The 26,945-nt window shown below is 45.0% G+C and overlaps 1 protein-coding gene across 2 annotated transcripts in view; it reads right to left on the reverse strand.

The window, feature by feature from the left end:
• Window positions 1-1,400: 1,400 nt before the first annotated feature.
• Window positions 1,401-26,945, reverse strand: part of GNAI3 (G protein subunit alpha i3) — a 76,755-nt gene continuing 51,210 nt past the window's right edge. For both annotated transcript variants that reach the window (XM_033917913.1, XM_033917914.1), the window contains exons 6-9: window positions 22,767-22,896; window positions 14,600-14,753; window positions 9,426-9,622; window positions 1,401-2,718 (exon numbers count right to left, since the gene is read on the reverse strand). In XM_033917913.1, coding sequence (XP_033773804.1) covers window positions 9,432-9,622; window positions 14,600-14,753; window positions 22,767-22,896 — 475 coding nt within the window. In that variant the 3' untranslated portion in view covers window positions 1,401-2,718; window positions 9,426-9,431. The remainder of the gene's footprint in view (window positions 2,719-9,425; window positions 9,623-14,599; window positions 14,754-22,766; window positions 22,897-26,945) is intronic.

Consider the following 26,945-nt stretch of genomic DNA (forward strand, 5'->3'; position numbering starts at 1 on the left):
ATATTGGAAATTCAATGCAGCCACCAACATTGAATTTCTGGTCAGCCAAGACATAGCCAACTATGTCTCAACAGTCAAAGATATATCACCCTTCTAGGTGGTTGTATTTGGCCAGTGAGCCATTAAATATTGTTGGTGGCCAGCTGTATCACAATGCAGAGACTGGGATGTTCAGCATGAGGTAGACTTTTAAGAAACCCAGAAGCTATTTCCAGCTATCTAAGTAGCGCCAAATATCACTTTGTCTTTAACTGTATCTCTCCATTATATTCATGTGTTGGATATAAATGTTTTATTTAGATTGTCTCTGTATTTTATTGTAAATCAGCTTCATTAGGTATTAGTAGTTTAATGAAGTGATGCTCATTTGCCTTCATTTTAGCTCCACTGTTTGGTTAAATAGCCACTAGAAGAGGAAGTGAACGGTACGAAATTTTGACTTTTTATCAAAACCTGGCTCTTATCACATCAGTGTGGTCAGTCCAGAAAGTGCAAGCTTTGGTCTTAAGGCATATACAGTCTAAAGGAGATGAGGCTGCTGGCCCTCTTGTGCACATGTAGCTTCTTATTATTACATAAGAACACAAAAATAGCCAATTCAGGTCACTAGTACCTGGCAAAATCCCCAAAGGTAGCAACATGGCATGCTACTGATCTAGGGAAGCTATGGTTCCTTTCTAAAAGGCAACGCCATGCTGAGTAAGTTCCAAGATTTGTAGAGGTTACAAATAGGTAAGGAAAAGAAAAGAAAAATATGCATACAAAATGAAGGCTCGATTCCTGCTCCTGGGGGAGCACTACATTTGTAAACCTTGATTTTCAAGTTATCTAAGAGAACTGGTAAAAAAAACAACAAACTATGACCACCCATATGACTGTGACTTAATATACAAAAGAACAATTGGTCTTCATACCTGCCTTGATTCTATTTCCATCACATTTGCACCATGGGACGATTCAGTTCTTGCCCATTCTTCGTTGCAGAATAGCTCAAGCTGAGACCCAGCTGTAACCAGCATTCTGAAAGCCTCATCACAGATTCGTTATTAGATTCAGGTCTGGATTTGACTGTGCCACTCATGAACATTCACATTGAGCCAGTCAGTTGGTGTTGATTGGGTTGAGAGCCAGTGTCTTATTTCTTTCTACGTGTTACATAGCAACTGGCCTAACAGTTCACACTATGACATGATAGTGCGTATACTGATGGTAAGCATGCACAGGGGCAGAGTTTGGATACTTTGCACTTATGCACAAAGACTATACACCGATCTTGGCTCAAGCTTACTTTCAGTCGTGTTCTCTGCTATAAAGACAAGCTCTTACTTATCTTTATAAAAGAGGTGGCTCTGTAGGCACCTAGACATGCCATCCATTAATAAAGTTAACCTCCACATGACTCGTCTTCAAGAGGGGCTTTTATTAGATGGGGTGTTATATAAGTTTAAAATAAACGAAACAGACCCTGGTAACAATTTTTGAGAGAGTCAATTTAGGTTTGCAATGACAAAGGATGTAAAGACTTCTACGGTCAAGATTATTTGAGAGGGGGGTGCCAATACTCAAAAAAAAAGTGTGTCAAGCTAACTGGGTACTGGCACTGAGTTATCAGCAGTAACTGTATGCAGATACTTAGAGCTGGTACCAAGATCAAGTTCAGCTTCAGCAAAACAAACTCCAACTTTAATGTACAGTATTCTGAATTATACTTTCAGACAGCAAAATGTGAAAAATATACAACTGTGTGAAGACACTTGCAAGGCACTATAACTGAAGTATGAATATGAAAGCAAGATTGTGATACATATAGGTAGTAGTTCAAGAGGCTGCATGTTTTCACAGAGACCAAAAACCCAGAGGAAAGCTATCTGAGAACACTTTTCTAGTAGTAACCAGCCAAAAGGACCATGTTGTATTACTCACTTTAATACTAGCAACAACTGGAACAAGCTGAATTCAGAAACCAGCTTCAGCAAAGGAATGTTCAGACTTGTGTTAAGAACATTAGTACAACAAAAGGAGCCATGAAAAAAAGGAGTTTTGGCACCACATTTACAGAAGAAAGGCATGCACCAATACAGCCTCCACATCTGTAATCAGCTGGGACAGTGGCCTTCCCCAGTGTAGACCATACACCTCTCCAGTGCAGGCACTCAGCTCCCTGCTCTCCACAGCAACAATGAAGGAGACACATTTGGCAAATCAGTGTAAACCAGGTAAGTCCTCAGCCACAAGCTAGAGAGACTTCCACACTGCAGAACACTCCAAAGCCCAGGACAGGGCATTTGTAACAGCAGCCAAAGAAGCCTAAACAAGAACAAAGGCAATGCCATAAACCATTAAATAGGTGCAAAAATACTAAACTCTTGACTAGAAATGTTAGACTACTCAGTAAAAGGAATACTTCTCACAATCTGATCACTTCATGTGCACAGTAAAGTGATTTGGAAAGAAGTTATTTGCAACAAGGAAATAAATTTAGTACAGTTACATAATTTTTTGATGAAAATTGCTTAAAATATCAGCCAACTGGTGGTTTGTAAATGTTAAAGAGAAATAAAAAAAAGGAAAAGAAAGCTACATAGGCAAAGTTCAGAATCCAAGATGATGTTCTCAGTGAAGAAATTCCTGAGATGAAAGTGGCTTGGATTCTATGTGCTGCTTCTCTCCTCCTTGGTCCAGGAAACAGTCCAACTCCAACATCCCCTAGGATAAAAACTGAAGGGGTACAACAAAGTTACTCACCTCTAGCAACTGTTCACCAAGGACACAGAGCCCAATCTCCTGGGTATCTTTCCAGCAGCTTTTGGAACCGCCACCAAGCATGTATGTGCAATTTCCCACCACTACTGCTGTACAGAACCAGCCAGTCTATTACAAGAGCTAAGAGAATACCACTGCTATGGGAGGTAGATGGATATGTGAGAATGTGTGCCCTGCTGTCCTTGGAGAACACCTGCTAAAGGTGAGTAACTTTACTCTACTCAAGAACAAGCATGATACAATATTCACACATATGGGAATCTCTAGCTGCAAGGTTATCCAAAATAAAAATTGGGGGGAAAAAAGGCCTGTAACAGGCTAAGACCTAGAACTATATATATATATATATATATATATGTTTTTTGGTTTTTTTTTAATATATGTTTTGCCTTTTCTCTTTTCTGGAGCAGAATAAAAAACGGGCCTAGAGGGGTTGAGTTGGATTCTAGAGATCAAATAAATTCTGTCTGATGGATTGACCAAGATGACTGTCGCATTGGGAGCTGTGTTCTAAGCATTAGGGGGATGTGAATATGTGGACTGACCACCATGTTGCAGCCCTGCAGATCTCCTCTAATGAAGCTGACTTCAAGTAGACTATTAACGCAGCCATTGCATGACCCTCAAGAGTCAGTCTGCTTGGGCATAATAAGTAATGATGCTAGTCAATTGGATAGAGTATACTTTCTGATGGCTTCCCTCATCCTGTTTGGGGCAGAAGAAGAAATAAAAAGCTTTAGTGAACTCTCTATGAGTTTTAGGGCATGCCAGATAGAAGACCAAAATGCGCGGCATGGCATGGGGAAGTTTCAAGTTTATTGGCTTTTAATATACCGACCATCAGCAAGTATCTGGCCGGTTTACAATAAAAAATTTGAAGGAAAAATAAATAGATAGTTTAGAAATAATTAAGGTGTACACTGAGGACATTAACTAGACAAACTTGAAAGTGAGGGAAAATGGGAAGAATGTTGGTAGAACCACTGACTGGTTAAGATGGAAATCTGACAAAATCTTAGCAAGGAACTTAGGATGTGTGCAAAGAACTACTATGTTGTAATGAAATCTTGTGTAAGGTGGATCAGCTACTGGAGTCTAGAGCTCACTTGGCACTGCAGAACTAAAGACTTGCTCACTTATTAAAAAGTATTTGGGTGGGGGTAGGGAAAGAAGAGAGACATGGGCAGGGCCAGGAAGAGAGGGAGACTTAAAGAATCATGCAGGTCAGAGCCACAAGGGGGCCTTGGGGACAGGCCCCCTTCTCTTGGGCTCAGGATGGTACTGCAGGCCTGATAACTTCCTGCCTTATTAAAGAGGTATGCAGGTAGTTGGATGGGGAGGGCTTTTACTGTGGGGGGGGGGGGGGGAGTCAGAGTCCTGGTATAAGAACACAACCCGGACTCTGACTCCACTTGTTCTGGTGGTTTGTTGTTTTGTGCTCTGTATCTTGTATTCGGAAAATGTTGTATCAGCTGTTTTATTGGTTTGTCTTTTGTTGTTCAATAAACTGTTTTGAAGCAAAAAAAAAAAAAAGGTATGCAGGTAAGATCAGGAGAAGAAGGAATGATATTGGATCACATATCCAGGAGGAGGGGGAGGAAAGGAGAAGCTGTAAGTGTTATAAACTCTGGATTCTTAGGCAGTCCAGATAGTGCAATTTTAAAAAGGATCCCAATGAAGAAAATAAGGAGAGAGACATAAGCACTGGCAAGTTTGATGCAAAGCATTGATAAAGAAAGCTAAACAAGAATATGAAGAACAACTTGCCAAAGAAGCAAACACTCATAGTAACAATTTTTTAGGTACATCAAAAACAGAAAACCTGTGTGGGAATCCGAGGGACCTTAGGATGATCAAGGAGCAAAAGGTACACTCAGGGAGTATAGAGCCATAGCCGAGTGACTGAATGAATTCTTGCTTCAGTCTTTTCGGAAGATGATGTAAGAAATCTATCTGAACTGGAAATGGTTTTCAAGGGTGATGAGGCAGAGGAATTGAAAGAAATCACAGTGAACATGGAAGATGTACTAAGCCAAACTGACAAGTTAAAGAGTGATAAATCACCTGGACTGGATGGTATACATCCCAGGGTACTGAAAGAATTCAAACATTAAATTGCTGATCTGCTGTTAGTGATCTGTGTAACTTGTCGTTAAAATTATCTGTAGTACCTGAAGATTGGAAGGTGGCCAATGTTACACTGATTTTTAAAAAGGGTTCCAGGGGAGACTCGGTAAATTACGACCAGTAAGCCTGACCTCGGGGCCACGCAAAATAGTGTAAACAATTATAAAAGATAAAATTGTGGAATATGTAGACAAACATGATTTAATGATATTGAGTCCGCATAGGTTCAGCCGAGGGAGGTCTAGCCTCACCAATCTGCTCGACTTCTTTGAAGGTGTGAATTAACATGAGGATAAAGGTGAGCTGGTTGATGTAGTGTATCTAGATTTCCTCATGAGAGGCTCCTGAGAAAAATTAGAGTCATGGGATAGGAGGCAATGCTCAATTGTGGATTAAGAACTGGTTATCAGATAGAAAACAGAGGGTAGGGTTGAATGGCCATTTTTCTCAGTGAAGGAGGATAAATAGTGGTGTTCCGCAGGGATCTGTGCTGGGATCTGTGCTATTTAACTTATTTATAAATGATCTAGAAATTGGAACTACGAGTGAGGTGATTAAATTTGTAGATGCCACTAAACTGTTCAAAGTTGTTAAAATGGATGCGGACTGTGAAAAACTGCAGGAAGACTGGGTGTCCAAATGGCAGATGAAATTCAATGTGGACAAAGGTATAGTGATGCACATTGGGAAGAATAATCAAAATCATAGCTATCGGATGCTAGGGACCACTTTGGGGGGTCAGCACACAAGAAAAGTCTGGTGTCATCATAGACAGTACACTGAAGCCTTCCACCCAATGTGTGGCAGCGGCCAAGAAGGCAAACAGGATGCTAGATATTACTAGAAAAGGGATGATTAAAAAGACTAAGAATGTTATAATGCCTCTGTGTCACTCAATGGTGCAACATCTCTTGAGTATTGTGTTCAATTCTGGTTGCCTTATCTCAAAAAAGATATAGCAAAGCTTGAAAAGGGACAAAGAAGAGCCAACAAGACTAAAAAGATTAGGGCTCCAGCTTGGAAAAGAGACGGCTAAGGGGAGATAGGATTGAAGTCTACAAAATCCTGAGTAGTGTAGCGCGGGTACAAGTGGATCGATTTTTCACTGCGTCAAGATTTACAAAGACTAGGGGACACTCGAAGTTACAGAGTAATACTTTTGAAACAAATAGGAGGAAATATTTTTTCACTCGGAGAATAGTTAAGTACTGGAACACGTTGCCAAAGGTTGTGATAAGAGCAGTTAATGTAGCTGGCTTTAAATAAATTCATGGAGAAAAAGTCCATAGTCTGCTGTTGAGTCAAGACATGGGACAGTAGCATGGAATGCTGCTACTAAGACGGAATACTGGGCTAGAAGGACCATTAGTCTGACCCAGTAATAATAATAATAATTTATTTCTTATATACCGCCAAAGCCATAGTAGTTCGAGGCGGTTTACAGTGAAGAAGGGCTGGACAATCAGCGAAGGTTACAATGGTACAATCAGAGAAACTATGTGCCAAAGAAAAAAGTACAATCAGGGAAAATGGTACAATCGGCGAAAGATGGAGTAATCAGAGAAAAGACACAATCAGAGCAAAAAAGTACAGTAAAGAGGTCAGGACAATCTGCATAAAGGATAAATCTAAAAAATGTAGGTATAACAAAGGGGGTACATACAATGGATATGGGTGTTTAGGTTGTAAATCTGGTAAATAGATTAGATTTTAGTAGTTTCCTGAAGTTTAGGTAGGATGAGGCACGTGAGACAGCGTGGGCCAGCCAGTTATTGAGTTGACCTGCTTGAAAGGCGAGAGTTCTATTTAGATATCTTTTGTAGCGGCAGGCCTTTAGAGTAGGATAGCTATTCTTATATTACTATAATTCATAAGACACAGGTATAATACGTGCGCTCAAAAAGCATGCTTTTACCACTCCCCCTAAAACTAAAAAAAAGAGAGACTATAATTTATGTGAATCATGTAATTTTTATTTTGTTTCATTAGCCACAGTCAAAACACATGCCACAAGATGTACTTTTCACAGTGCTGGCACTGTACCAGCACTCCCAGACCAGTTGCTGATTTTTTGTCACCAAAAGCCAACACCGCTCTTGGAGAATGACTTGGCAATGTTGAAGAATCCACCAGAGTGCTTGTTTAAATACTGATGAACCCATTTGCATGGCTACTAGAAAGCTTGCAAGAGACATCGATAAACCGTTTTGATAATCTGCTGCTAAAATGCATGTAAGCTAAACCGGCTGGAACCGGTTTAGCGACTGCATTAAAGGTAACCTTAACTTTTGAGAATCTGGCCCTGAGTTATAGGAGGAGAGGGAACTATGGTTGACTTGGCCAATGAGGCGTGATGAGAATCATGGTGCCTTGGTCTTGGCGAAGTTTCTGTAGAGCTTTCTGGACAAGTTGAATTGGACAGAATGCGTTAAGGAACTTGTCTCGCCAATCCTGAAGAAAAGCATCCGATTCCAGACAATTGGGAGTATAGAGTCTGGAGCAGAAGAATGGAAGTTTGTTGTTGTGGGAGAAAGCAAAAAGATCATTTTGGGGGTCCCCCAATCCAAAAAGATCTGACACAAGACAGATGTGTAGAGAAACCACTCATAAGGTTGAAGGAGTCTGCTCAGTTTGTCTAAGATGTTCTGTTTCCCTGCAAGATAGACTACTATGAGGAAGATGTTGTGCGCAATTGCCCAGTTCTACAATATATCTCTATTGCTTTGCGGCATAGAGGGCGAGAGCCTGTTCCTCCTTGTTTGTTCACATAAAATATGGCAACTTGATTGTCGGTATGAATGAGTACTACTTGGTTCTTTGAATGATCTTGAAAAGTCTACAAGGCATTGCAAATTACTTGAAGTTCCATGTGATCCATGCGATATGGAGTGTTTTCCAGACTCTGTGAGTATGAAAGCAACCGAGATGGGCTTCCCAGCCTAGCCTGGAAATATCTGTTGTAAGGAGCTTCTGGCCAGGAAAAGGCTGAAAGAGAAGGCTTCTGGAGAGGTTGGACAGAAGCATCAACCACTGGCGGGAGTGACGAAGTAGTAAAGTCACTTGTAATCATACAGATAAGGAGCCGGTATCTTGAGACCATTTTGGAGATATTTCCTATGGGCAGGTAAGATTGGTATACAAGTATACACTTCTTTGAGGTCTAAAGCCAATCATTCTGCTCCAGAAGTGGTAAGAGTTCCCAAAGAGACCATATGAAACTTCTTCACTAAGTATTTGTTGAGAACATGAAGGTCTAGAATTGGGCAGAGACCTCCTGTCTTTTTTGGTATCAGGAAATATTTGGAATAAAAACCCCTCTCCCACAGAGGAATTTGTTCTATTGCACTGAGTTGGAGAAGGGCTGAGAGTTCTTGGTGAAGGGCTGAGAGTTCCTGGTGAAGGAGTTGAAAAGAGACTCTCTTGGAGGGTGGTTTGGAGGCTTGTGTTGGAAGTAGAATGTACAACCTTGGGACACCACTTGGAGAACCCATTGTTCTGTTGTTATGAGCGTCTAATGATGATAAAAGTGGTGGATTTGCCTCCTATGGGAAGAGCTGGAGGGAATAAGCCGTGGATTTTCCCCAAACTATCTTAATAATGGTTTATGGATTTTTCTTTCAGGAAATTATCCAAATCTTTATTTAAACACTGCTAAGCTAACCACTTTCACTATATTTCCCGGCAACAAATTTCAGAGATTAGGTGAAGAAATACTTTCTCTGGTTTGTTTTAAATCTACTACTTAGTAGTTTCATCGTATGCCCCCTAGTCCTAATGCTTTTGGAAAGAATACTATAAAATGATTCACATCTACTCATTCCACTGCAACTCACTGGAATAACAAAGAAAAATTTAAATAATAAAAGGAAGAAGAAAGAAGGCACTGGTCCTGGGCAGCACTTACAAAAAGAAGTTGAACAAAGCTGAGAAAAAAACAGAACTGTGACCTGTAGGGAGAAGATACAATGGCTATCTTCTCTTTTCTGCAGAAAATAAAAGGACTGGCTGGTCCAACGTGGCAAGTGGGAAGTCATATGCACAAGCTTGAGAGCAGCTGCAAAAGCATCTGGAAAGAAGCTGGGAGAATGCTCTGTGCCAGGCTCCATCAGATGATGCAACCCGTATGTACAAATGTCTGTCCTGCTTAGCAGGGCTGGCTCTAGGCACCAGCAAAGAAAACACATGCATGGGGCAGCACATTTGCAGGCTGTTTTGACAATTGAGCATTCATTTAATACTGCACTTTATGTGCACAAATGTGACTTAATATGTGCAAACTTACAAATTAACACATGAACAATTGATTTACAGTATATCTGGGGCAGCCGAGCCTAGAGCTGGTCCTGCTGTCTACCACCCCACTGTACTTGTAATCCTTTCAGTATTTTCTTCCCACTGTTCCTATCATATACTGCCTCTCCCCTACCATAAACTTATGACAACTTTACACCCCATCCCATTCATTCTATCCAATTACGCCCCATCACAAAAGCTAAAAGAGAATGGCTCCCTACTGCAGGCCCATTAGTCATTACCTGTTTTCAGTACAGTCCACACTCCTTCAGATTGTTTTTGATGATGACATCCGTGACTGCATCAAACACAAACTGCACATTCTTGGTATCTGTGGCACAGGTGAAATGAGTGTAGATCTCCTTGGTTTCTTTCCTCCGGTTCAGATCTTCAAATTGGCACTGTATGTAAGCAGCTGCCTCTTCGTAAGTGCTAGAACCTTTAGAGGATGGGAGATATTATAGAATACATAGCAGTACCAGTTCTACAAAGTGACTTTCCAAGCAGGCTTGCTTTCTTTGCACATACCATATCCTCAAGCCCTCTATTCACAGGTTTAACCACAAAGCTTTGAAATCATACAAAAGGCTAAAGACTAGTGTGGCTTATACCCAAGTAGAATCAGTAGCAGATTTTTTTTTTTTTAAGCATTTGTGTCATATTTTATTTTATTTTTTTCCAATTCTTTATTATTTTCAAAACTTACAGTAAGTGTAACAATAAATACCACATTTTATACATCAATGACACTTAATATTTCATTAATATCCATTTCAAAATTATTCCCCCCCTAAACAATCACAATGCCCATCACATAAAATTTCTATAATGAACCCCAATATATCTAAATTCAATAATCTATCAGACCCCCAACCTCCCCCCTCCCGGATGTGCATGTTATAGGAAAAAACAATAATTAAACATTACAATATTTTGCTAATGGCTCCCAAATCTCCTGAAATTTCTTAAAATTCCTTTTCTGAATTGCTAATATTCTTTCCATTTTATACACATAACAGTGAATTCCACCAAAAACAATAATTAAGCCTCGTCCAATTCTTCCAATTGCTCATAATTTGTTGTATGGCAACTCCTGTCATTATTAATAAAAGCCTGTTGTTTTTAGATGATATTTGACTTTCAGCTCTCATTGATATGCCAAAAAGCACAGTATCATAGGATAATGCCACTGGATTTTCTAACAAGCAATTTATTTGGCCCCATATTGATTTCCAAAAAGCCAAAATAAATGGACAATGGAATTTTACCCAGCCAAATAAATTTTGTAAGAATACTATTTAACTTTTTATAGAAGGAACCCTTAAAGAAAACTGGTACATACCCATTTGATAACAAACCACAGGCAATATCATCATTTTAATAGTTTGGACTCTCCTCCAGATGGGATCCATCCCAGGATACTAAGGGAGCTCAGAGAGGTTCTGGCGAGTATTAAACACTTGTTCAACAAATCTCTGGAGACGGAAGTGATTCCTGGGGATTGGAGGAGAGTGGATGTGGTCCCTATTCATAAAAGTGGTCACAGGGATGAAGCAGGAAACTGTAGGCCGGTGAGCCTCCCATGTCCAACAGGGATTGTTCTAGGCGTTTTTGACTTGGACGAAAATGTGGTATAAAGATGGACAATTTAGCGGCTTGGAGTCTGTTATAGGGGAAAACACCCTCCAGGGACTCAAGACAAAGTTGGATAAGTTCCTGCTAAACTGGAACGTACGCAGGTGAGGCTGGACTCATTTAGAGCACTGGTCTTTGACCTGGGGGCCTCCTTGTGAGCAGACCGCTGGGCACGATGGACCACTGGTCTGACTCAGCAGCGACAATTCTTATGTTTCTATAGTTTCTGTATGCGTGGCTCGGGAAGAAACATGCGACCTTGCAGTGTGTCAAACTGAACACCCCGATATTCCAAGGTCTATGACTACATCAGCTGACTCTTCTTACAATCCATCCAAAGAACAGTAGAAGAGAGTGTGGCGCAGTGGTTAATGCTACAGCCTTAGCACCCTGTAATGATCCAGATCCAGCCACCAAACCCTTGCATGACCCATGGGACAGCAAAAACAAATGGTCTGAAATACAAAATTCATTAGTCTCCTGTAAGTAGCAGAGCAATACCTACCACCTATCTAGCTTGAGGAGCTTTCTGGACTAAGAGTGTATATCATTCCTTAATTGCAGAAAGAGAAATCTGCTGGCTACCATGGAATGGAGAAATCAGTGGCAGAAAAACCAGGATAGTGAGGATAGAGACAGCCTTGTCGGAGAAGGTCCCTACAAGATAGAACCTGTAATTCTTAGATCCTGTTTGCTGACATGTTAGTGACCAGAAAGTCCATCTTCAGTGTAAGATCTTTCAAGAATGTCACCCACGCTGCTCCTTGTGACCCTGGGCAAGTCACTTAAACCCCCCATTTCCCCAGTTACATTAGATAGATTGTGAGCCCGCCAGGACAGAGAGGGAAAACTGCTTGAGTACCTGAATAAATGCATGTAAACCGTTCTGAGCTCCCCTGGGAGAACGGTATAGAAAATTGAATAAATAAAATAGAGATACCACCATTTCCACTGTTTGCTTGCACTCCAGCCGGGATGGAGCCCGGAAGAGCCAGTCTTCCAGGTAAGGATGGACCTGGATCTCCATTCTGCAGAGGAACCCCGTCACAACTACCTTCCACTGTGGTAAAAGTGTGGGGAGCAGTCGCTAGCCCAAAAAGGAGAATTGCGAGCTGGAAATGCTGCTGGAGAACATGAAACTGCAAATACCTGTGTTAGGCCAGGTAAATTGGAATGAGGTCCAACAACGCTAGAAACTTTCCCGGGTGACAGCAGCAATGACCATATGCACAGTCTCCATGCAGAAATGTTGAATCTGCAGGAAGGCACTGAAAGACTTTAGATCCAGAATGGATTTATATATATATTTATATTTAGGAATGGGCTCTGCTGCTTGAATGCCCAAGAGGGTAGGGCAGACTTTGGACTCCTCCTCCAGGCATCCAGAGGCAAAAGAAGTCTATCTAGTGCCCTTCCCAAATGTAGTCCAACTCCCATTGGTTCAAGGATATCCGTGTCCACTCTTGGTAAAACCAAGACAGTCTGTCCCCGATCCTGGGGAGCACTACTCGACTTCTGGCATCATCGTAACTTTCTAGGCTCCACACCAGGAAAAGTCCCCGATGCCTGGGGACATCTGGAATTGGAGTTCTAACAGGGTTGGTATCCCTGAGAATCTCTCTGATCTTTAAGAGCCCGAGGAATCATGACAAAATCTGTGAGAGGGACAACCCCCCCCTCCAAAAAACATTGCAGCTCCCATCCGAAGTACAAGACTTATGTTCAAGGAGAGACTTAGGGCAGTGACCCGCCATGCTTGCCATGAGGTCATCCAGACCTTTACCAAAAAGTAGCTGACCCTTAAAGGGGTACATTAAGGGGAACACACATACTTTAAAAAAAAATTACAGAAAAAGCCAAGAAAAATAAATAAATTTTTAGACTAAATAAGGTTGGACAGACTGGATGGACCATTCAGGTCTTTATCTGCTGTCATCTACTATGTTACTATGTAATCTGCTCTGATTTGCCTTAAGAGGCAGAATTACCTGTCCCATGACGGATCCAAAGAGTCCGGTGCACTGACACTGCATAAACCAAGAACTTATTGGGAGCTTGCATATCATAGAGGGCATATACCACATAATCCATCCTTTCCATCACCAGCTGGGAATAGGCATCTTCCTCCACAGAGGGCACCCGGTACAATCTCGTGTGACATGCAAACGCCACAAAGGAGGCTGCTGCAGCAGCCCTAACATCTGAAAAAGCCACAACAAAATGTTTCTTCAAGATAATTTCCACTCTGCAATCCCGGGGATCTTTAAGCGTCATACCTCCATCACCAGGGAGGGTCTTGCTCAAAAAGCTGCTAAAATTCAGGAGCTACAGGATAAAAGCCTAGACATGGCTTTAGTTAGCCGAAAGGAACTCTCAGGGGAATCCCATTGCTCTGGATGTACTGGAACTCCAGATGTGCTGGAAAAAAAGAAGGTCAGAGCATTAGAGCAACTCGTGACCGAACACTGCGATGTAGAGTGTTGAGATTCCAAGTTGAGCTCTTCTTTCAAGGCATCTGTGATGAGATGGTGGACAGAAACAAATTTGAAGAGCCTGCGGATGGAAGGATCCTCACCCAGACTTATTGAGATAGCCCACTGAATTGACCCTGCAAGAGTATCAGCATTATCCAAGATAGAAGCAGTGTCAGGAGACCAGACAGGCATAGTATCCGTGTGCAAGCTAAGGCAATCTGGATCTGTGGTAGTCGGCAGAGAGGAGGGCCATCTGGCAATAGAATGATCTGCTGTAAAGCAGGATACTCTTACCTGCCACGTCAAAAGAGCTGGGTCCGTGGAATACGCTCACCAAAAGAGCTGAACAAATTCCAGAGAAAATGCACACCTTGGGGCAGCAGCAGAGTCTCACCGAGTCACTGGTGCTGCTCAGGAGTCCCCTGACTCAGTAGGCAGGCACTTGGTGCCATCATCCAAAACGGACATCAGGTAGGATCCCAGACCCATACTGGCTCACCAGTCCTTGAGGACCCAGAGGAAGCTAAGCCCGAAGCTCCCACCCCTCCCCCAGTGCACTGCGGCACAAGGATGCTCCTGCGCCAGCAATCTGGTGCAATCCAAACAAGTATTCAACAGATTAAGGGCTAAGGAGTCCATCCCAACCAATTTTAAGCAAAATCAAGGGGGCTTGAGGCAGAATTTAAGCTTTGAAAAGAAATGACTGATACAAATACAAGATGGCTGTTTCAAGATCTTTGGACTGCCAGTCGGACAGACACCGACTGATACCCTTGCCCCTTCAGAACCTCTTCACACAACTGGAAGCAGGAAATACTGCCTGAGCCCTAAAATCTGGAAGGGCAATTACTCAGGATACATCCACCCTGGCATGGTCAGAAGGCAAGCTAGCTCCCAGGGCAATGGAGCCTTAAGCCCAAAAAGGGTAGCAACACAGCAGGCTGGCTCTACAGGTTCACTGAAGTTTCTCTGTGAAGCAACAGTTCAGCTCCATGTAACTGCTTTCTTTCCTCTGGCAGAAGACCACCGCAAGGGGACTTATGGCACCCAAGCCGCTGAAAGCGAACTTTAAATCCCCCCAAAACAAGAAAAAAGCACAGATCAGAAAGTCTTTTGCGCAGATCACTTGCAGAAATTGAAACTGCAAGGGCTCTATCTCTTTCTCAGTTGTGGGAGGAGCACATAATGAGAAAAGTGTTAGTTTCTGCAAGTCCTGGATCATATGAATGGATTGTACGCCGGAAGGGATGTACCAGAAATACCTTCATGTTTTTTCATCATTTAAATCAGGCATATATCATTCTCACCTGTGTATTCTGGGTAACAGATAGTGAGAGGACTTCTTTTTATCTTCTCTTCAAAAAGGTCTTTCTTATTCAGAAAGAGGATAATTGAGGTGTCTGTGAACCACTTATTGTTACAGATGCTGTCAAACAGTTTCATGCTTTCATGCATTCGGTTCTGGAAAATACAGATAACAGTATCAGGAGAATTCTCCCTAATGAAAGTATCAACAAAATTCTTATCAAGATTTAACAACTAGCTATTTCTCAAGGGGAAAACCCCAAGTAATAGTACCACACCTAAATAAGAACTTCCAAAAGTGATAAACAAACTTTCTCCCCAATTTGAAGCGTTATCAAATCTTTAGGTACTTGATCTTACTGATTCAGATCAAAATTTCTGCAAATATATTCTGCAGCATTATTAAACATTTATTTAATTCTCACCACCTGGATGAAAGACCCACAAGGAAAACCAAGTCACTTACCTGTAGCAGGTGTTTCTCTGCTGTCAGCAAGACACAAGCCCTCTCGTTATCAAGGTGGGAAAGCTTCGCCAGTTTAGGAAGTATTAGAAGCTTTTGAGTCACTTCACTTGTTGCCTGCCACTGCTGTTTGGGACTCTAATCCAGCTTCAATAGAATCCAACTGCTTGGGGAAGTGTTTAAGTATGTAAGGACTTGTATTCTGCTGGCCATATAGCACACTGGTAAATAACTTGGGCCCGATATTCAAAACCAATTTAAGTAGGCTGGTCCAAATGCTAATATTTAGTGGCAACTGACTTGATAGTGATAATGAATATTAGCACTGACTACTGAAGCGCTATCTGGGCAGATCTGGAAATTATCCAGGCACTGCACATATTCCTAACCTGTACCCAGATACTTAACAATAATTTATTTTATTTTTGGAAGGCAATCTGGATCAGAACAAAATGGGCCTAGAGCTCTTATATTTATTTATTTCTTCCATTTGTGCATCGCACATACCTATACAAGCTCTTGGTGCCATTACAGAGGAAGGAGTTAGGGAGAACAATGGAGGGCAGGAAGATACAGGAGGAGAAGAGGATACAAGTATATGGTAGTTAGGTCCCACCTAGAGCACCACAGGATATGACAGCGCCATTTTCAAGATGGCAACTAGAAGCAGGACTGAGTGGGCATCGCTCCTGCTTCCAAAAAGAGATATGGAGGGGTGGGGCATGGATCAGGTCTTGGATCTCCACTATACTTCTAGGATAGCAATGTTACTTACCGTAACAGTTGTTATCCAGGGATAGCAGGCAGCTATTCTCACTAATGGGTGACGTGATCCAACAGAGTCCCGATGCGGACGCTTCTTTGAAGAAAACTCGAAGTTTCGAGTCGCCCACACCGCGCATGCGCGAGTGCCTTCCCGCCCAATGCACCGGGCGTGTCTCCTCAGTTCAGCTAACTAGCAGAGAAGCCAACCCAGGAGAGGTGGGTGGGACGTGAGAATAGCTGCCTGCTGTCCCTGGATAACAACTGTTACGGTAAGTAACATTGCTTTATCCCAGGACAAACAGGCAGGTATTCTCACTAATGGGTGACCTCCAAGCTAAACAGAATGGGATGGTGGGAAAGTTGCCAACGTAGGAGAATAAATTTTGTAGTACTGTTTGGCCAAACTGTCCATCCCGTCTGGAGAAGGTATCCACACAATAGTGTGAAGTGAAGGTATGAACAGAGGACCAAGTGGCAGCTTTACAAATCTCCTCAATCGGTGTTGATCTGAGGAAGGCTACAGAAGCTGCCATCGCTCTGACCTTGTGGGCTGTGATTTTTCTGTCAAGGGGCAATCCAGCCTGGGCATAGCAGAATGAGATGCAAGCCGCCATCCAGTTGGAAATGGTGCACTTGCAAACAGGGCATCCCAACTTGTTCGGATCGAAGGAGATGAAAAGTTGGGGAGCAGATCTGTGAGGTTTGGTGCGTTCTAGGTAGAAAGCCAAAGCACGCTTGCAGTCCAGAGTATGAAGAGCCGATTCTCCAGAGTGAGAGTGTGGCTTTGGAAAGAACACTGGCAGGACGATGGATTGGTTGAGATGAAATTCTGAGACAACCTTAGGGAGGAATTTCGGGGGTGTGCGGAGAACCACCTTGTCATGATGGAATACTGTAAAAGGCGGGTCCGCAACCAAGACTTGTAGCTCACTGACTCTTCGGGCAGAAGTGAGGCCAATGAGAAATATCACTTTCCAAGTGAGATACTTCAGGTGAGCTTTGTGGAGAGGTTCAAATGGAGGCTTCATAAGTTGTGAAAGAACAACATTGAGGTCCCAAACCACTGGAGGTGGTTTGAGGGGAGGATTGACAAGGACCAGCCCTTTCATGAATCTGGAAACCACCGGATGAGCAGATAGAGGTTTCCCTTGGAGAGGCTGGTGGAAAGCAGCAATTGCACTGAGATGGACTCGTATCGAGGAAGACTTGAGGCCAGACTGAGACAGGTGCAACAGATAGTCCAAAACTGAAGACGAGGAGTGTTGAGGCTCCTGGTGTTGGGAAACACACCAGACAGAGAATCTAGACCATTTTTGGTGATAGCATTGCCTAGTAGCGGGCTTCCGTGAAGCTTCCAGGATATCCCTCACCGGTTGGGAAAACTGTAGAGGGTTTACGTTGAGAGGAACCAAGCTGTCAGGTGTAGAGACTGCAGGTTGGGGTGAAGCAGAGATCCTTGATGCTGTGTAAGCAGAGATGGAAAGACTGGTAGAAGGTATGGCTCCCAGCTGCTGAGTTGAATTAGAAGGGAGTACCAAGGTTGTCTGGGCCACCGTGGAGCAATCAGGATCATGGTGGCATGGTCTGACTTCAGCTTGACTAGAGTCTTTTGGATGAGAGGAAATGGAGGAAACGCATATAGAAAGCGATTTGTCCAGTTCAGGAGGAATGCATCTGCCTAGAGGCGTTGAGGGGTGTAGATCCTGGAGCAGAAGTGAGGTAGTTTGAAGTTGTGGGGGGCTGCAAAGAGGTCTATCTGAGGCGTTCCCAACAGAGAGAAGATATGATGCAGGGGCGTGGAGTTGAGGGTCCACTCGTGAGGTTGCAGAAGGCGGCTCAGGCTGTCTGCTAAGGCGTTGTCCGCCCCCCTGAATGTAGACCGCTCTGAGGAAGGTGTTGTTGTGAGTCGCCCACTCCCACACCTTCAGAGCTTCCTGGCAGAGGGAGGCCGATCCCGTGCCTCCCTGCTTATTCACATAGTACATGGCGACCTGGTTGTCTGTGCGAATGAGGACCACCTGGTAGCGAAGGAGATATTGAAAGGTCTGGAGAGCGTTGAAGATCGCCCCGAGTTCCAGGAGATTGATGTGGCACTGGCGGTCCGTGCTGGTCCAGTGACCCTGGGTGCGGAGGCCATCCAGATGGGCCCCCCAGGCATAAGTCGACGAGTCGGTCGTGAGGACTTTCTGGTGGTGGGGGGTGTGGAATAACAAGCCTCTGGATAGATTGGAGGAGAGCATCCACCAGCGAAGAGACTGTTGTAGAGCAGGAGTGACCCGGATGAGGCGAGTCAGAGGGTCGGACGTCTGGGGCCACTGGGACGCCACGATCCATTGGGGAATCCTGAGGTGAAGTCTGGCAAGCGGAATCACGTAAACTGTAGAGGCCATGTGGCCTAGAAGGACCATCATTTGTCTCGCTGAGATAGACGTGCGAGAGCACACTGAGTGACAGAGATGAAGGAGAGCATCCCTGCGTGGGGGCGGGAGAAACGCTCTGAGTTGGGTAGTATCCAGAATCGCTCCAATGAAGGGAAGAGTCTGGGAAGGTTGCAGGTGGGATTTGGGGAAGTTGATCTCGAATCCCAGATGTTGCAGTAACCAAATTGTCTTCTGGATTGCGAGAGCGGCTCCCTGAGATGTGGAATCCTTGATGAGCCAATCGTTCAGGTAAGGAAACACCTGGAGGCCATGGCTCCTGAGTGCTGCGGCCACCACAACCAGGCATTTGGTGAAGACTCTGGGTGATGAGGACAGGCCGAAGGGTAGCATTCAGTATTGGAGGTGAAGGTGTCCCACCCTGAATCTGAGGTATTGACGGGAGGCTGGATGAATTGGAATGTGAGTGTAGGCCTCCTTGAGATCCAGCGAGCATAACCAGTCGTTCTGCTCGAGGAGGGGGTACAGTGATGCCAGGGTCAGCATGCGAAATTTTTCTTTGACCAGATATTTGTTGAGTACCCTGAGGTTCAAGATGGGTTGCAGGTCGCCCGTCTTCTTCGGAACAAGGAAATATCGGGAGTAAAACCCCTTGTTCTGTTGGACCGGTTCGACAGCCCCCAGCTGTAACAAGGCCTGAGCTTCCTGGAGAAGAAGGGCGGTCTGGGTCAAGTTGGAAGGATACTCTCTTGGAGGGTGCTCCGGAGGAGCTTGGTGGAACTGAAAGGAGTATCCTTTTATGATGGAGAGAACCCAGAGGTCTGTGGTGATAGTCGTCCATCGGTGGTAGAAATGAAGGAGGCGACCTCCGATGGGTGGATTTATTGAGAAAGGGAGGACGATGGAGGAAATGTCCTCTGAGACAGTCAAAAGGGCTGGGGAGCCTTAGGTGCAGCCGGTGGCTGAGGCTTATGCTAGTGTTTCTGCGGGTGCCGTCTCTTCACAGGCTATCTGGTGGGGGGAGCCTGTTTTGGAGGGTAGCGCCGCTGGTATACCAACGGCGGGCAAGGCTGGCGAGGAGGAGCAGGCCTGGGCTTCGGATGTAGGATGGACTGGAAGGATTGTTCATGGTCTGATAGCTTTTTGGTCACTGCCTCGATGGATTCGTCGAAGAAGTTGGTGCCAATGCAGGGAACGTTTACGAGCCTGTCCTGGAGGTTGGGATCCATGTCGATGGTCCTCAGCCATGCCAGCCGGCGCATGGCCACTGAGCACGCTGTTGCCCGAGCCACGAGCTCAAAGGCGTCGTACGAGGACTGCATCAACTGTACCCGGAGCTGGGATAGCGAGGCCAGCGCTTCTTGGTACTCGAAGTGTGCTCTCGTGTCCACGTAGGGAATAAACTTCTGGAATACCGATAGGAGGAACTCCAAGTATGTTGTGAAGTGGAAGTTGTAGTTCAGAACTCTCGAGGCCATCATGGAGTTCTGGTACACTCTCCTGCCAAATCGGTCCATGGTTTTCTCTTCTCTGTCAGGCGGGACGGCGGCGTAGACCTGGGAGGGATGGGATCGCTTCAATGATGACTCCACCAACAGGGACTGGTGGGAGAGTTGAGAGCTGTCGAACCCTTTGCGATAGACCATGCGGTACCTGGTGTCCAGTTTACTCGGGACAGCAGGAATGGAGTAAGGTGTCTCGAGGCATCGAGCGAAGGTCTGGTCCAGAAGCTTGTGCAACGGAAGCTTAAGGGACTCAGCGGGTAGTTGAGGGAGGCGCATAGTCTCCAGGTATTCCTTTGAGAATTTGGAACCCGTGTCCAATGGTATATCCATGTCCTCAGCTATCTGTCGGAGGAACGAGGAGAAGGACAGTTGGTCCGCCGTTGCCTGGCTCCGTGATGGGCTCGATGAGGTCGAGGCTTCCGAATCCTCTGGGGACAGGGATCGAGATGGTGAGAAAGATCCCATTGTGTCCTCGAGTTCTGGCATCGGTGGTGAATACTCCAGGTATGCTTGTTTCCGCCGAGGCGAGGCGTGCCTGGATGAATGTCTCGAGGAATGCCTCGATCGGTGTCGAGATGTTGGTCTCGATGGACGGGGCGAGGTAGGTTTCGTTGAGGCCCCCAGGTAGTGGATGGGGCTGGAAGCGGTCGATCGAAGCAGGGGTTGCTGCCATAGAGGATCGAACCCCGTCGGGGTGATCGGTTCCAATGGAGGCATTTGCAAAGACTCTGCTCCTTGCATCGAATGAATCGGCTCCAACGGAGGCACTCGCAAAGACTCTGCTCCTTGCTTCGAGTGATTCGGCTCCAACGGAGGCACTCGCAAAGACTCTGCTCCTTGCATCGAGTGATTCGGCTCCAACGGAGGCCCTCGCAAAGACTCTGCTCCTTGCATCGAGTGATTCGGCTCCAACGGAGGCCCTCGCAAAGACTCTGCTCTTTGCATCGAGTGCGTTGGTTCCAAAGGTGAAATGGGCAAAGACTCTACTCCTTGCGATGCATGCATTGTTGCCAGACCGGACACTCGCAGAGACTCTGCTCCCTGTTGAGAGTGTGTTCCCCACTGAGGCACTGGAGGCGGCTCGACCTCGCGGGAGGCCTCCGCGTGCCCAGGCTGGATTTGGGAGAGAAGCTGAGGCCCCATCATGGTAAAGAGCTCGATGAAGTGCTTCTGTAGCATGGTCTGGAACGAGGCCGGCAAGGATGGATCTGCATCTGAAATGGGACCACCTGCGCGGGCCTCGCATTCCCTCGGAGTAGCATGTGAGTGCTTGGACTTCGAGGCCTTGGGCACTTTCAACACGACTGGGGGAATGGGCTGCTGGGATACCTGACCTGAGGAGGTTGAGGAAGGCATCGCAGCAGGCGCTGGAGTCTGAGCCGGGACAAACGAGGCGGGCTTGATAAGACTAGGCGCCGCAGAGGTGGAAGACTGTGGGGCTGCGGATGTCGAAGGTGCGGGTCCCTTTGAGGTCGATGGCTCCGTCGAGGACTCCATGAAGAGCGATTCCCACAGGACGCAATGGCGCTTGAAAGCACGTGCAGTGAGTGTGGAGCTAGGCCGGCACGATTTCGGGAGATGTTCAGGCCCGAGACACCGAATACAGCGTCGATGAGGGTCCATTAGCAAAATCGCACATTGGCACACTTTTTAAAACCGGTGATAGGCCGGGACATAGGCCGAAAAAGCTCCGCCGCAAGATCGAAGCCGTGGGGCTGCGGCCATGTGGCCTGTCCGGTCGAACGGTACGAAGAAATTTTTTTTTTAAACAATAAAACACGATGAAAATCAGCGATTATGATCAATTTTTCCAATTACTGGTAATATGTTGTATGGCGACTCCTGTCATGATCTTTTAAAATGTTCATCGATGTTTTCTTTTATCAGCGCTTCTGCCATTTTCCCAGGAACCGAGGTCAGACTCACCGGTCTGTAGTTTTCCAGGTCACCTCTTGATCCCTTTTTAAAGATGGGCGTGACGTTGGCTATCTTCCAATCCTCCGGGATCACGCCTGTTTTCAGGGATAGGTTGCAAATTTGCTGCAGTAGTTCTGCTTATTCCTAGGAGCAGCATAAAAACTGTTTTACTACTTGGGATCTATCTAGGAAATTGGGACCTGGGTTGGCCACGGTTAGAAACAGGATACTGGGTTTGATGGACTTTCGATTTCTCCCAGTACAGTAATTCTTATATTCTTATGTGAGCCAAGTATAGCACAATCGAGTCATTGTGACATCACCGATGAGGCTGGTTCTTAGGAATTGGTAGAACGAGGCATTATGATGTCACAATCTCAGCTCTGGAATGTTGCTATTCTTTGGGTTTCTGCCTGGTACTTGGACCTGGGTTGGCCACTGTTGGAAACAGGATATTGGGCTTTATGGACCTTCAGTCTGTCCCAGCATGGCAATTCTTATGTGAGCCAAATATAGGACAATCAAGCCATGAGGTTGGATTTTAGGCATTGGTGGAATGATACATTATGACATCACAATCTCAGCTCTGGAATGTTGCTATTCTTTGGGGTTCTGCCTGGTACTTGGGACCTGGATTAGCTACTGTTCGAAACAGGATACTGGGCTTGATGGACCTTCAGTCTGTCCCAGTATGGCAATAATTATTTTCTTTGATCTATTCATTGTTTTAATTGGTAATACTGAAACTGTACTCGTAATGTGATCCGTTCTGAACCTTTATTTTAAGAGAGTTAGTGGAATATAAGTGCTACTTAACATAATATGTCTCAGTCGGCCAAAAAATACCCAGAAATTCGGAGTCAGCAATGAATTTCCAGTTTTGCTGCCAACCATAGCCGGCTGTTTCACCTGGTCTGAATATCAGCCCCATTGTGCCTTTTCTGCTACTTGTCCTTTACAACAATGGTAGATGATTTCCTTCCCACACTGCTCTTTATGAAATACAAGGGCTTTGGAGTTTATCATGACTTATTTAGTAGATGAAAACTGTAAAAGGGAAGAAGTCCCAACAAAACCCCAGTAATACAAAGGAAAAAAATATACTGTATATCCCCATGCAGTCAATTCCATTCTTACGCACCATTTCCTCATCTTCTGCAAGTACCAGGTCATAGTCACTCAGGGCTACACAAAATATAATTGCTGTCACTCCTTCAAAACAATGAATCCATTTCTTGCGCTCTGACCGTTGACCACCAACATCAAACATCCTAAAGAGAGAAAACTGATTAGTCTATGATCAAACTGAACAAACCTTCCATGGGAGATATGCAGGTAAGTGCACACAGCCTCTATTTCTAAGCCCCTTGTAACATTAGGTTCAGCACGATACTATTCTAGTATACACAAGTGATATCCATGACTTAGTCAAAATGTGTGTCATTTACTCCCAAGGCTGTTCTTCTTGCAAAGAATTATTTTTCTATAGGGTAAGAATAGCAAGAGTACTTGATGATTGCATTTTTCATTCTCTATAAACAAGAAGGCAAACATGGGCACACTTGCTGGCAATATCATCTGGTGAAGCTAGAGTACACATAGCCCTCCTCCAGATTTGTTTTGATTAGAAGAACTTGCCCAATTTCCTACCTATAATGAGTCAATCTACCCTTCTGGGCCCAGTTTTGGCTCTTATAGGTACTAATCTAAATTCAGCAGTTTCTACTAGTTTATCAGAGACCGCTGTCTTGATACCAGCTAGTTCTTCTAAAGCAGAGAACACACGGATACATGTACCCTTAGGGGTATGCGAGCCACTTGTTGGGGGCACGCACTGCACGGGCCTCCCATCCCCCTTCCTGCTTAATGGCTGCTGGGGTTCCCATGCCTTCTTTTCTGCCCACCGGCCTCCACCGAAGCCGCTGGGGATCCCATGCCCTTCTTTCTGCAGGGAGAGGGGCACAAACTCAGGAGACAGAAGGAAGGGAGGAGGTATGAACTTGGGACACAAGGGAAGAAGGAAGGGGGCACTAACTTGGGATATAGGAGAGAAGGAATAGAAAGGGAGAATTATTGGGTGTGAGAGGGAAAGATGGTGCACATGAGGAAAGGAAGAAAAGAAAATTGGACAGAGAGAGAGAGGATTGTGGTAGAGATGCATGGGGAATAGAAGGATATGAGAGAGAAATGTTGGATATGGTGGTGGAGGGAGAGATGTGGCATGGTGCTGGAGAAGAGTGATAGAAGGAGAAATGAGCCTGAGGCTGGTGGGCAGTGGTGAAAAATGCTGCACATGATCCAGGGGATGAAAGAGGGAAAAATGTTGCCAATAGGGATGGAGGAGAGAGGAAGGAAAGTTGGATTCATGGAAGGACAGAGAGAGAGATGTTGATTGGAGGAGAGAAAGAGTGCAGGAGGCAGAAAGAAAGAAATATTGGATGCACAGTCAGAAGGAAGTGCAACCAGACTCAAGAAGCCACCAGACAACAAAGGAAAAAAAAAAGATTTTGCTTTCAATTTAGTGATTGAAATGTGATAGTTTTGAGAATTTATATCTGTTGTTTATGTTTTGCACTATATGGAGAAATTAGGTTCTTATCTGCTAATTTTCTTTCTTTTAGACTCTCCAGACCGGTATAGGCTTTAGATCTTACAGATGGGTTATATCTCATCATGACCAGCAGGTAGAGACAGACAAAACTTTGGAATAGTACATAATAGGTGATTCTCCCTAATTCCATCAGTCTGCCGAATAGCCAAGTAGAACTAAGAACTATAAACAGAAAACAAAACTCCGAACAGGAGTAACAACTAATATACATGAATGCTGTTGGAAAATGTAAAGGAGAGACCCCTGCAACAAAATGTCCCCACAGCTCGCCAGCTACGCCAGCCAAGCCACAGCTCTTTGATCTTCCCGGCCCTAGAACAATAAATACTAGAATCCACAGAAAAAGCTAAATTTGCACACGCAACAGCATCAAGAACACAACAGATAGGGTAGGGCCCTATACTGGTCAGGAGAGTCTAAAAGAAAGAAAATTAGCAGGTAAGAACCTAATTTCTCCTTCTTTAGAAAACTCTCCAGACCGGTATAGGCTCTAGATCTTATAGATGCGACATACCAAAGCAGTACCCATCAAGGGTGGGACCTCTGAAGGGCTGACACCAGAACACGCTCACCGAACACCACTTCCCGATGCACCTGAACATCAACACGGTAGTGTTTGACAAAAGAACGCAAAGAAGATCAAACCACAGCCTTACAAATATCCACTGGAGGCACCAGCGAAGACTCAGCCCAAGAGGCCGCCTGACCCTGTGTGGAATGAGCCTTGAAAATTCCGGAACAGGCTTCTTCTGAAGAAGGTATGCGGAAGCAATAGTCTCCTTGAACCAGTGCGCAATGGTAGCCTTGGAAGTGCTATCCCCTTACAAGGGAGACCTACAAGAGAAAGCCTGCAGCTCAGAAACACATCTAGCAGAAGTAATAGCCACTAGGAAGAGTGCTTTAAGGATAAGGTCCTTCAACGAGCAGGCACCAAAAGGCTCAAAAGGTGGGCACATCAGCACAGACAAGACCAGATTAAGATCCCAAGATGGTACAGACGGTCACACGGGAGGCTTGAGCAATTTGGCCGCCCACAAGAAGTGAATGATATCAGGAATGGCAGTCAAACGCTAACCTCGTAACAACTCATGAAAGGCTGACAAGGCCGCAAGCTGAACCTGGAGAGAAGACCAAGCCGGGTCCCTGTCCAGGCCATCCTACAAGAACTCCAAGATGTTAGGCAGAGAAGCGCAAAAAGAGACCACTCCATGTGCAGCACACCACTCCTCAAAGATATGCCAAACCCGCACATAAGCCCGAGAAGTGGAAAGTCTCCGGGATCCCAACAGGGTTGAGATTACTTTATCTGAATACCCCTTCTTACTTAGGCGTTCCCTTTCAAGAGCCAAGCCGTAATACAAAAGGGATCCAGATCGAACATGGGAATGGGACCCTGTCAGAAGATCGGGCGAAAGAGGCAAAGGATCCGCCACCAGATGCCTCACCATGTCTGCATATCACGTGCGCCTGGGCCACCAGAATCACAAGGCCCAGATGACGAACAATGCGAAGAAGAACTCTGCCCACTAATGGCCATGGAGAGAACACGTACAATACACCCTCCGGTGGCCAGAGCATCTAGACCAGGGCTGCCCAAGTCTGGTCCTCGAGATCTATTGGCAGGCCAGGTTTTCAGGATATCCACAATGAACATGCATGCGAGAGATTTGCATGCCAAGAAGGCAGTGCAGGCAAATCTCTCTCATGCATATTCATTGTGGATATCCTGAAAACCTGGCCCTGCCAGTAGATCTCGAGGACCGGACTTGGGCAGCCTTGATCTAGACCCTTGGACAGCCCGTCTGCGATGAATGAAGACGCAGGGTGTTTTGGCATTGACACTTGTGGCCATCAGGTCCCCGAGGTGCTGACTGCTTACACTATCAACTGAAAAGCCACGTGACTCAGACACCACTCTCCGGGATCTAGCAAGTGACGACTGAGGAAGTCTGCTTGAACATTATCTACTCTTAATATGTGGGAGGCCGAGATATCCAGAAGATGAGACTCTGCCCAGACCATGAGACTGGATAGACCCCAGGTCTGATCCGATGCAGGCATTTCTTATGTTCTTACACCTGGCGGAGCCTCCGCGTGTGCGGATCACCGGACTTGATGGACCCAGGGTCTGATCCGGAGATGGCAATTCTTATGTTCTCCTAAACCATAGCCCTGGAGTCAGATATAGTTGAAGAGGGCAAGCCAGAGGAAATAAGGCCAAAAAACTTTTGATGATCACAGTTGGAAGTAAGGATTGAAAGTTGTGTGAGGGCCGTTGAACTTTGAAATTTTTTTTTTTTTTAATGAGTCCAAAATGTCTTTCTACTAATCTTCTTTACTGATTATAAAACTATACAGAAATCCTTCGCAATCATGAGAAATCTGAGACTAGTCCGGAAATTCTTTGAAAGAACACAATTCCATCTTATAGTACAATCCCTAATCCTAGGACTGTTGGACTACTGCAACATACTCTTCCTTCCATGCCCTGCTACTATGACCAGACAACTACAAACAATCCAAAATACAGCTTTGAGACTCATCTACTCATTGAGAAAACATGACCATATCACAGAAGCTAACATCAACTCTCATTGGCTACCAATCCAAGAAAGAATACAATTTAAATTCTACTGCATGTTATTTAAAACCCTAAACGGAGACAGCCCATCCTACCTGAACAACCGCCTCATCCAAGCATCCACAACC

The sequence above is a fragment of the Geotrypetes seraphini genome, chromosome 13 (assembly GCF_902459505.1).
Source record: "Geotrypetes seraphini chromosome 13, aGeoSer1.1, whole genome shotgun sequence".
Classification (NCBI taxonomy): domain Eukaryota; kingdom Metazoa; phylum Chordata; class Amphibia; order Gymnophiona; family Dermophiidae; genus Geotrypetes; species Geotrypetes seraphini.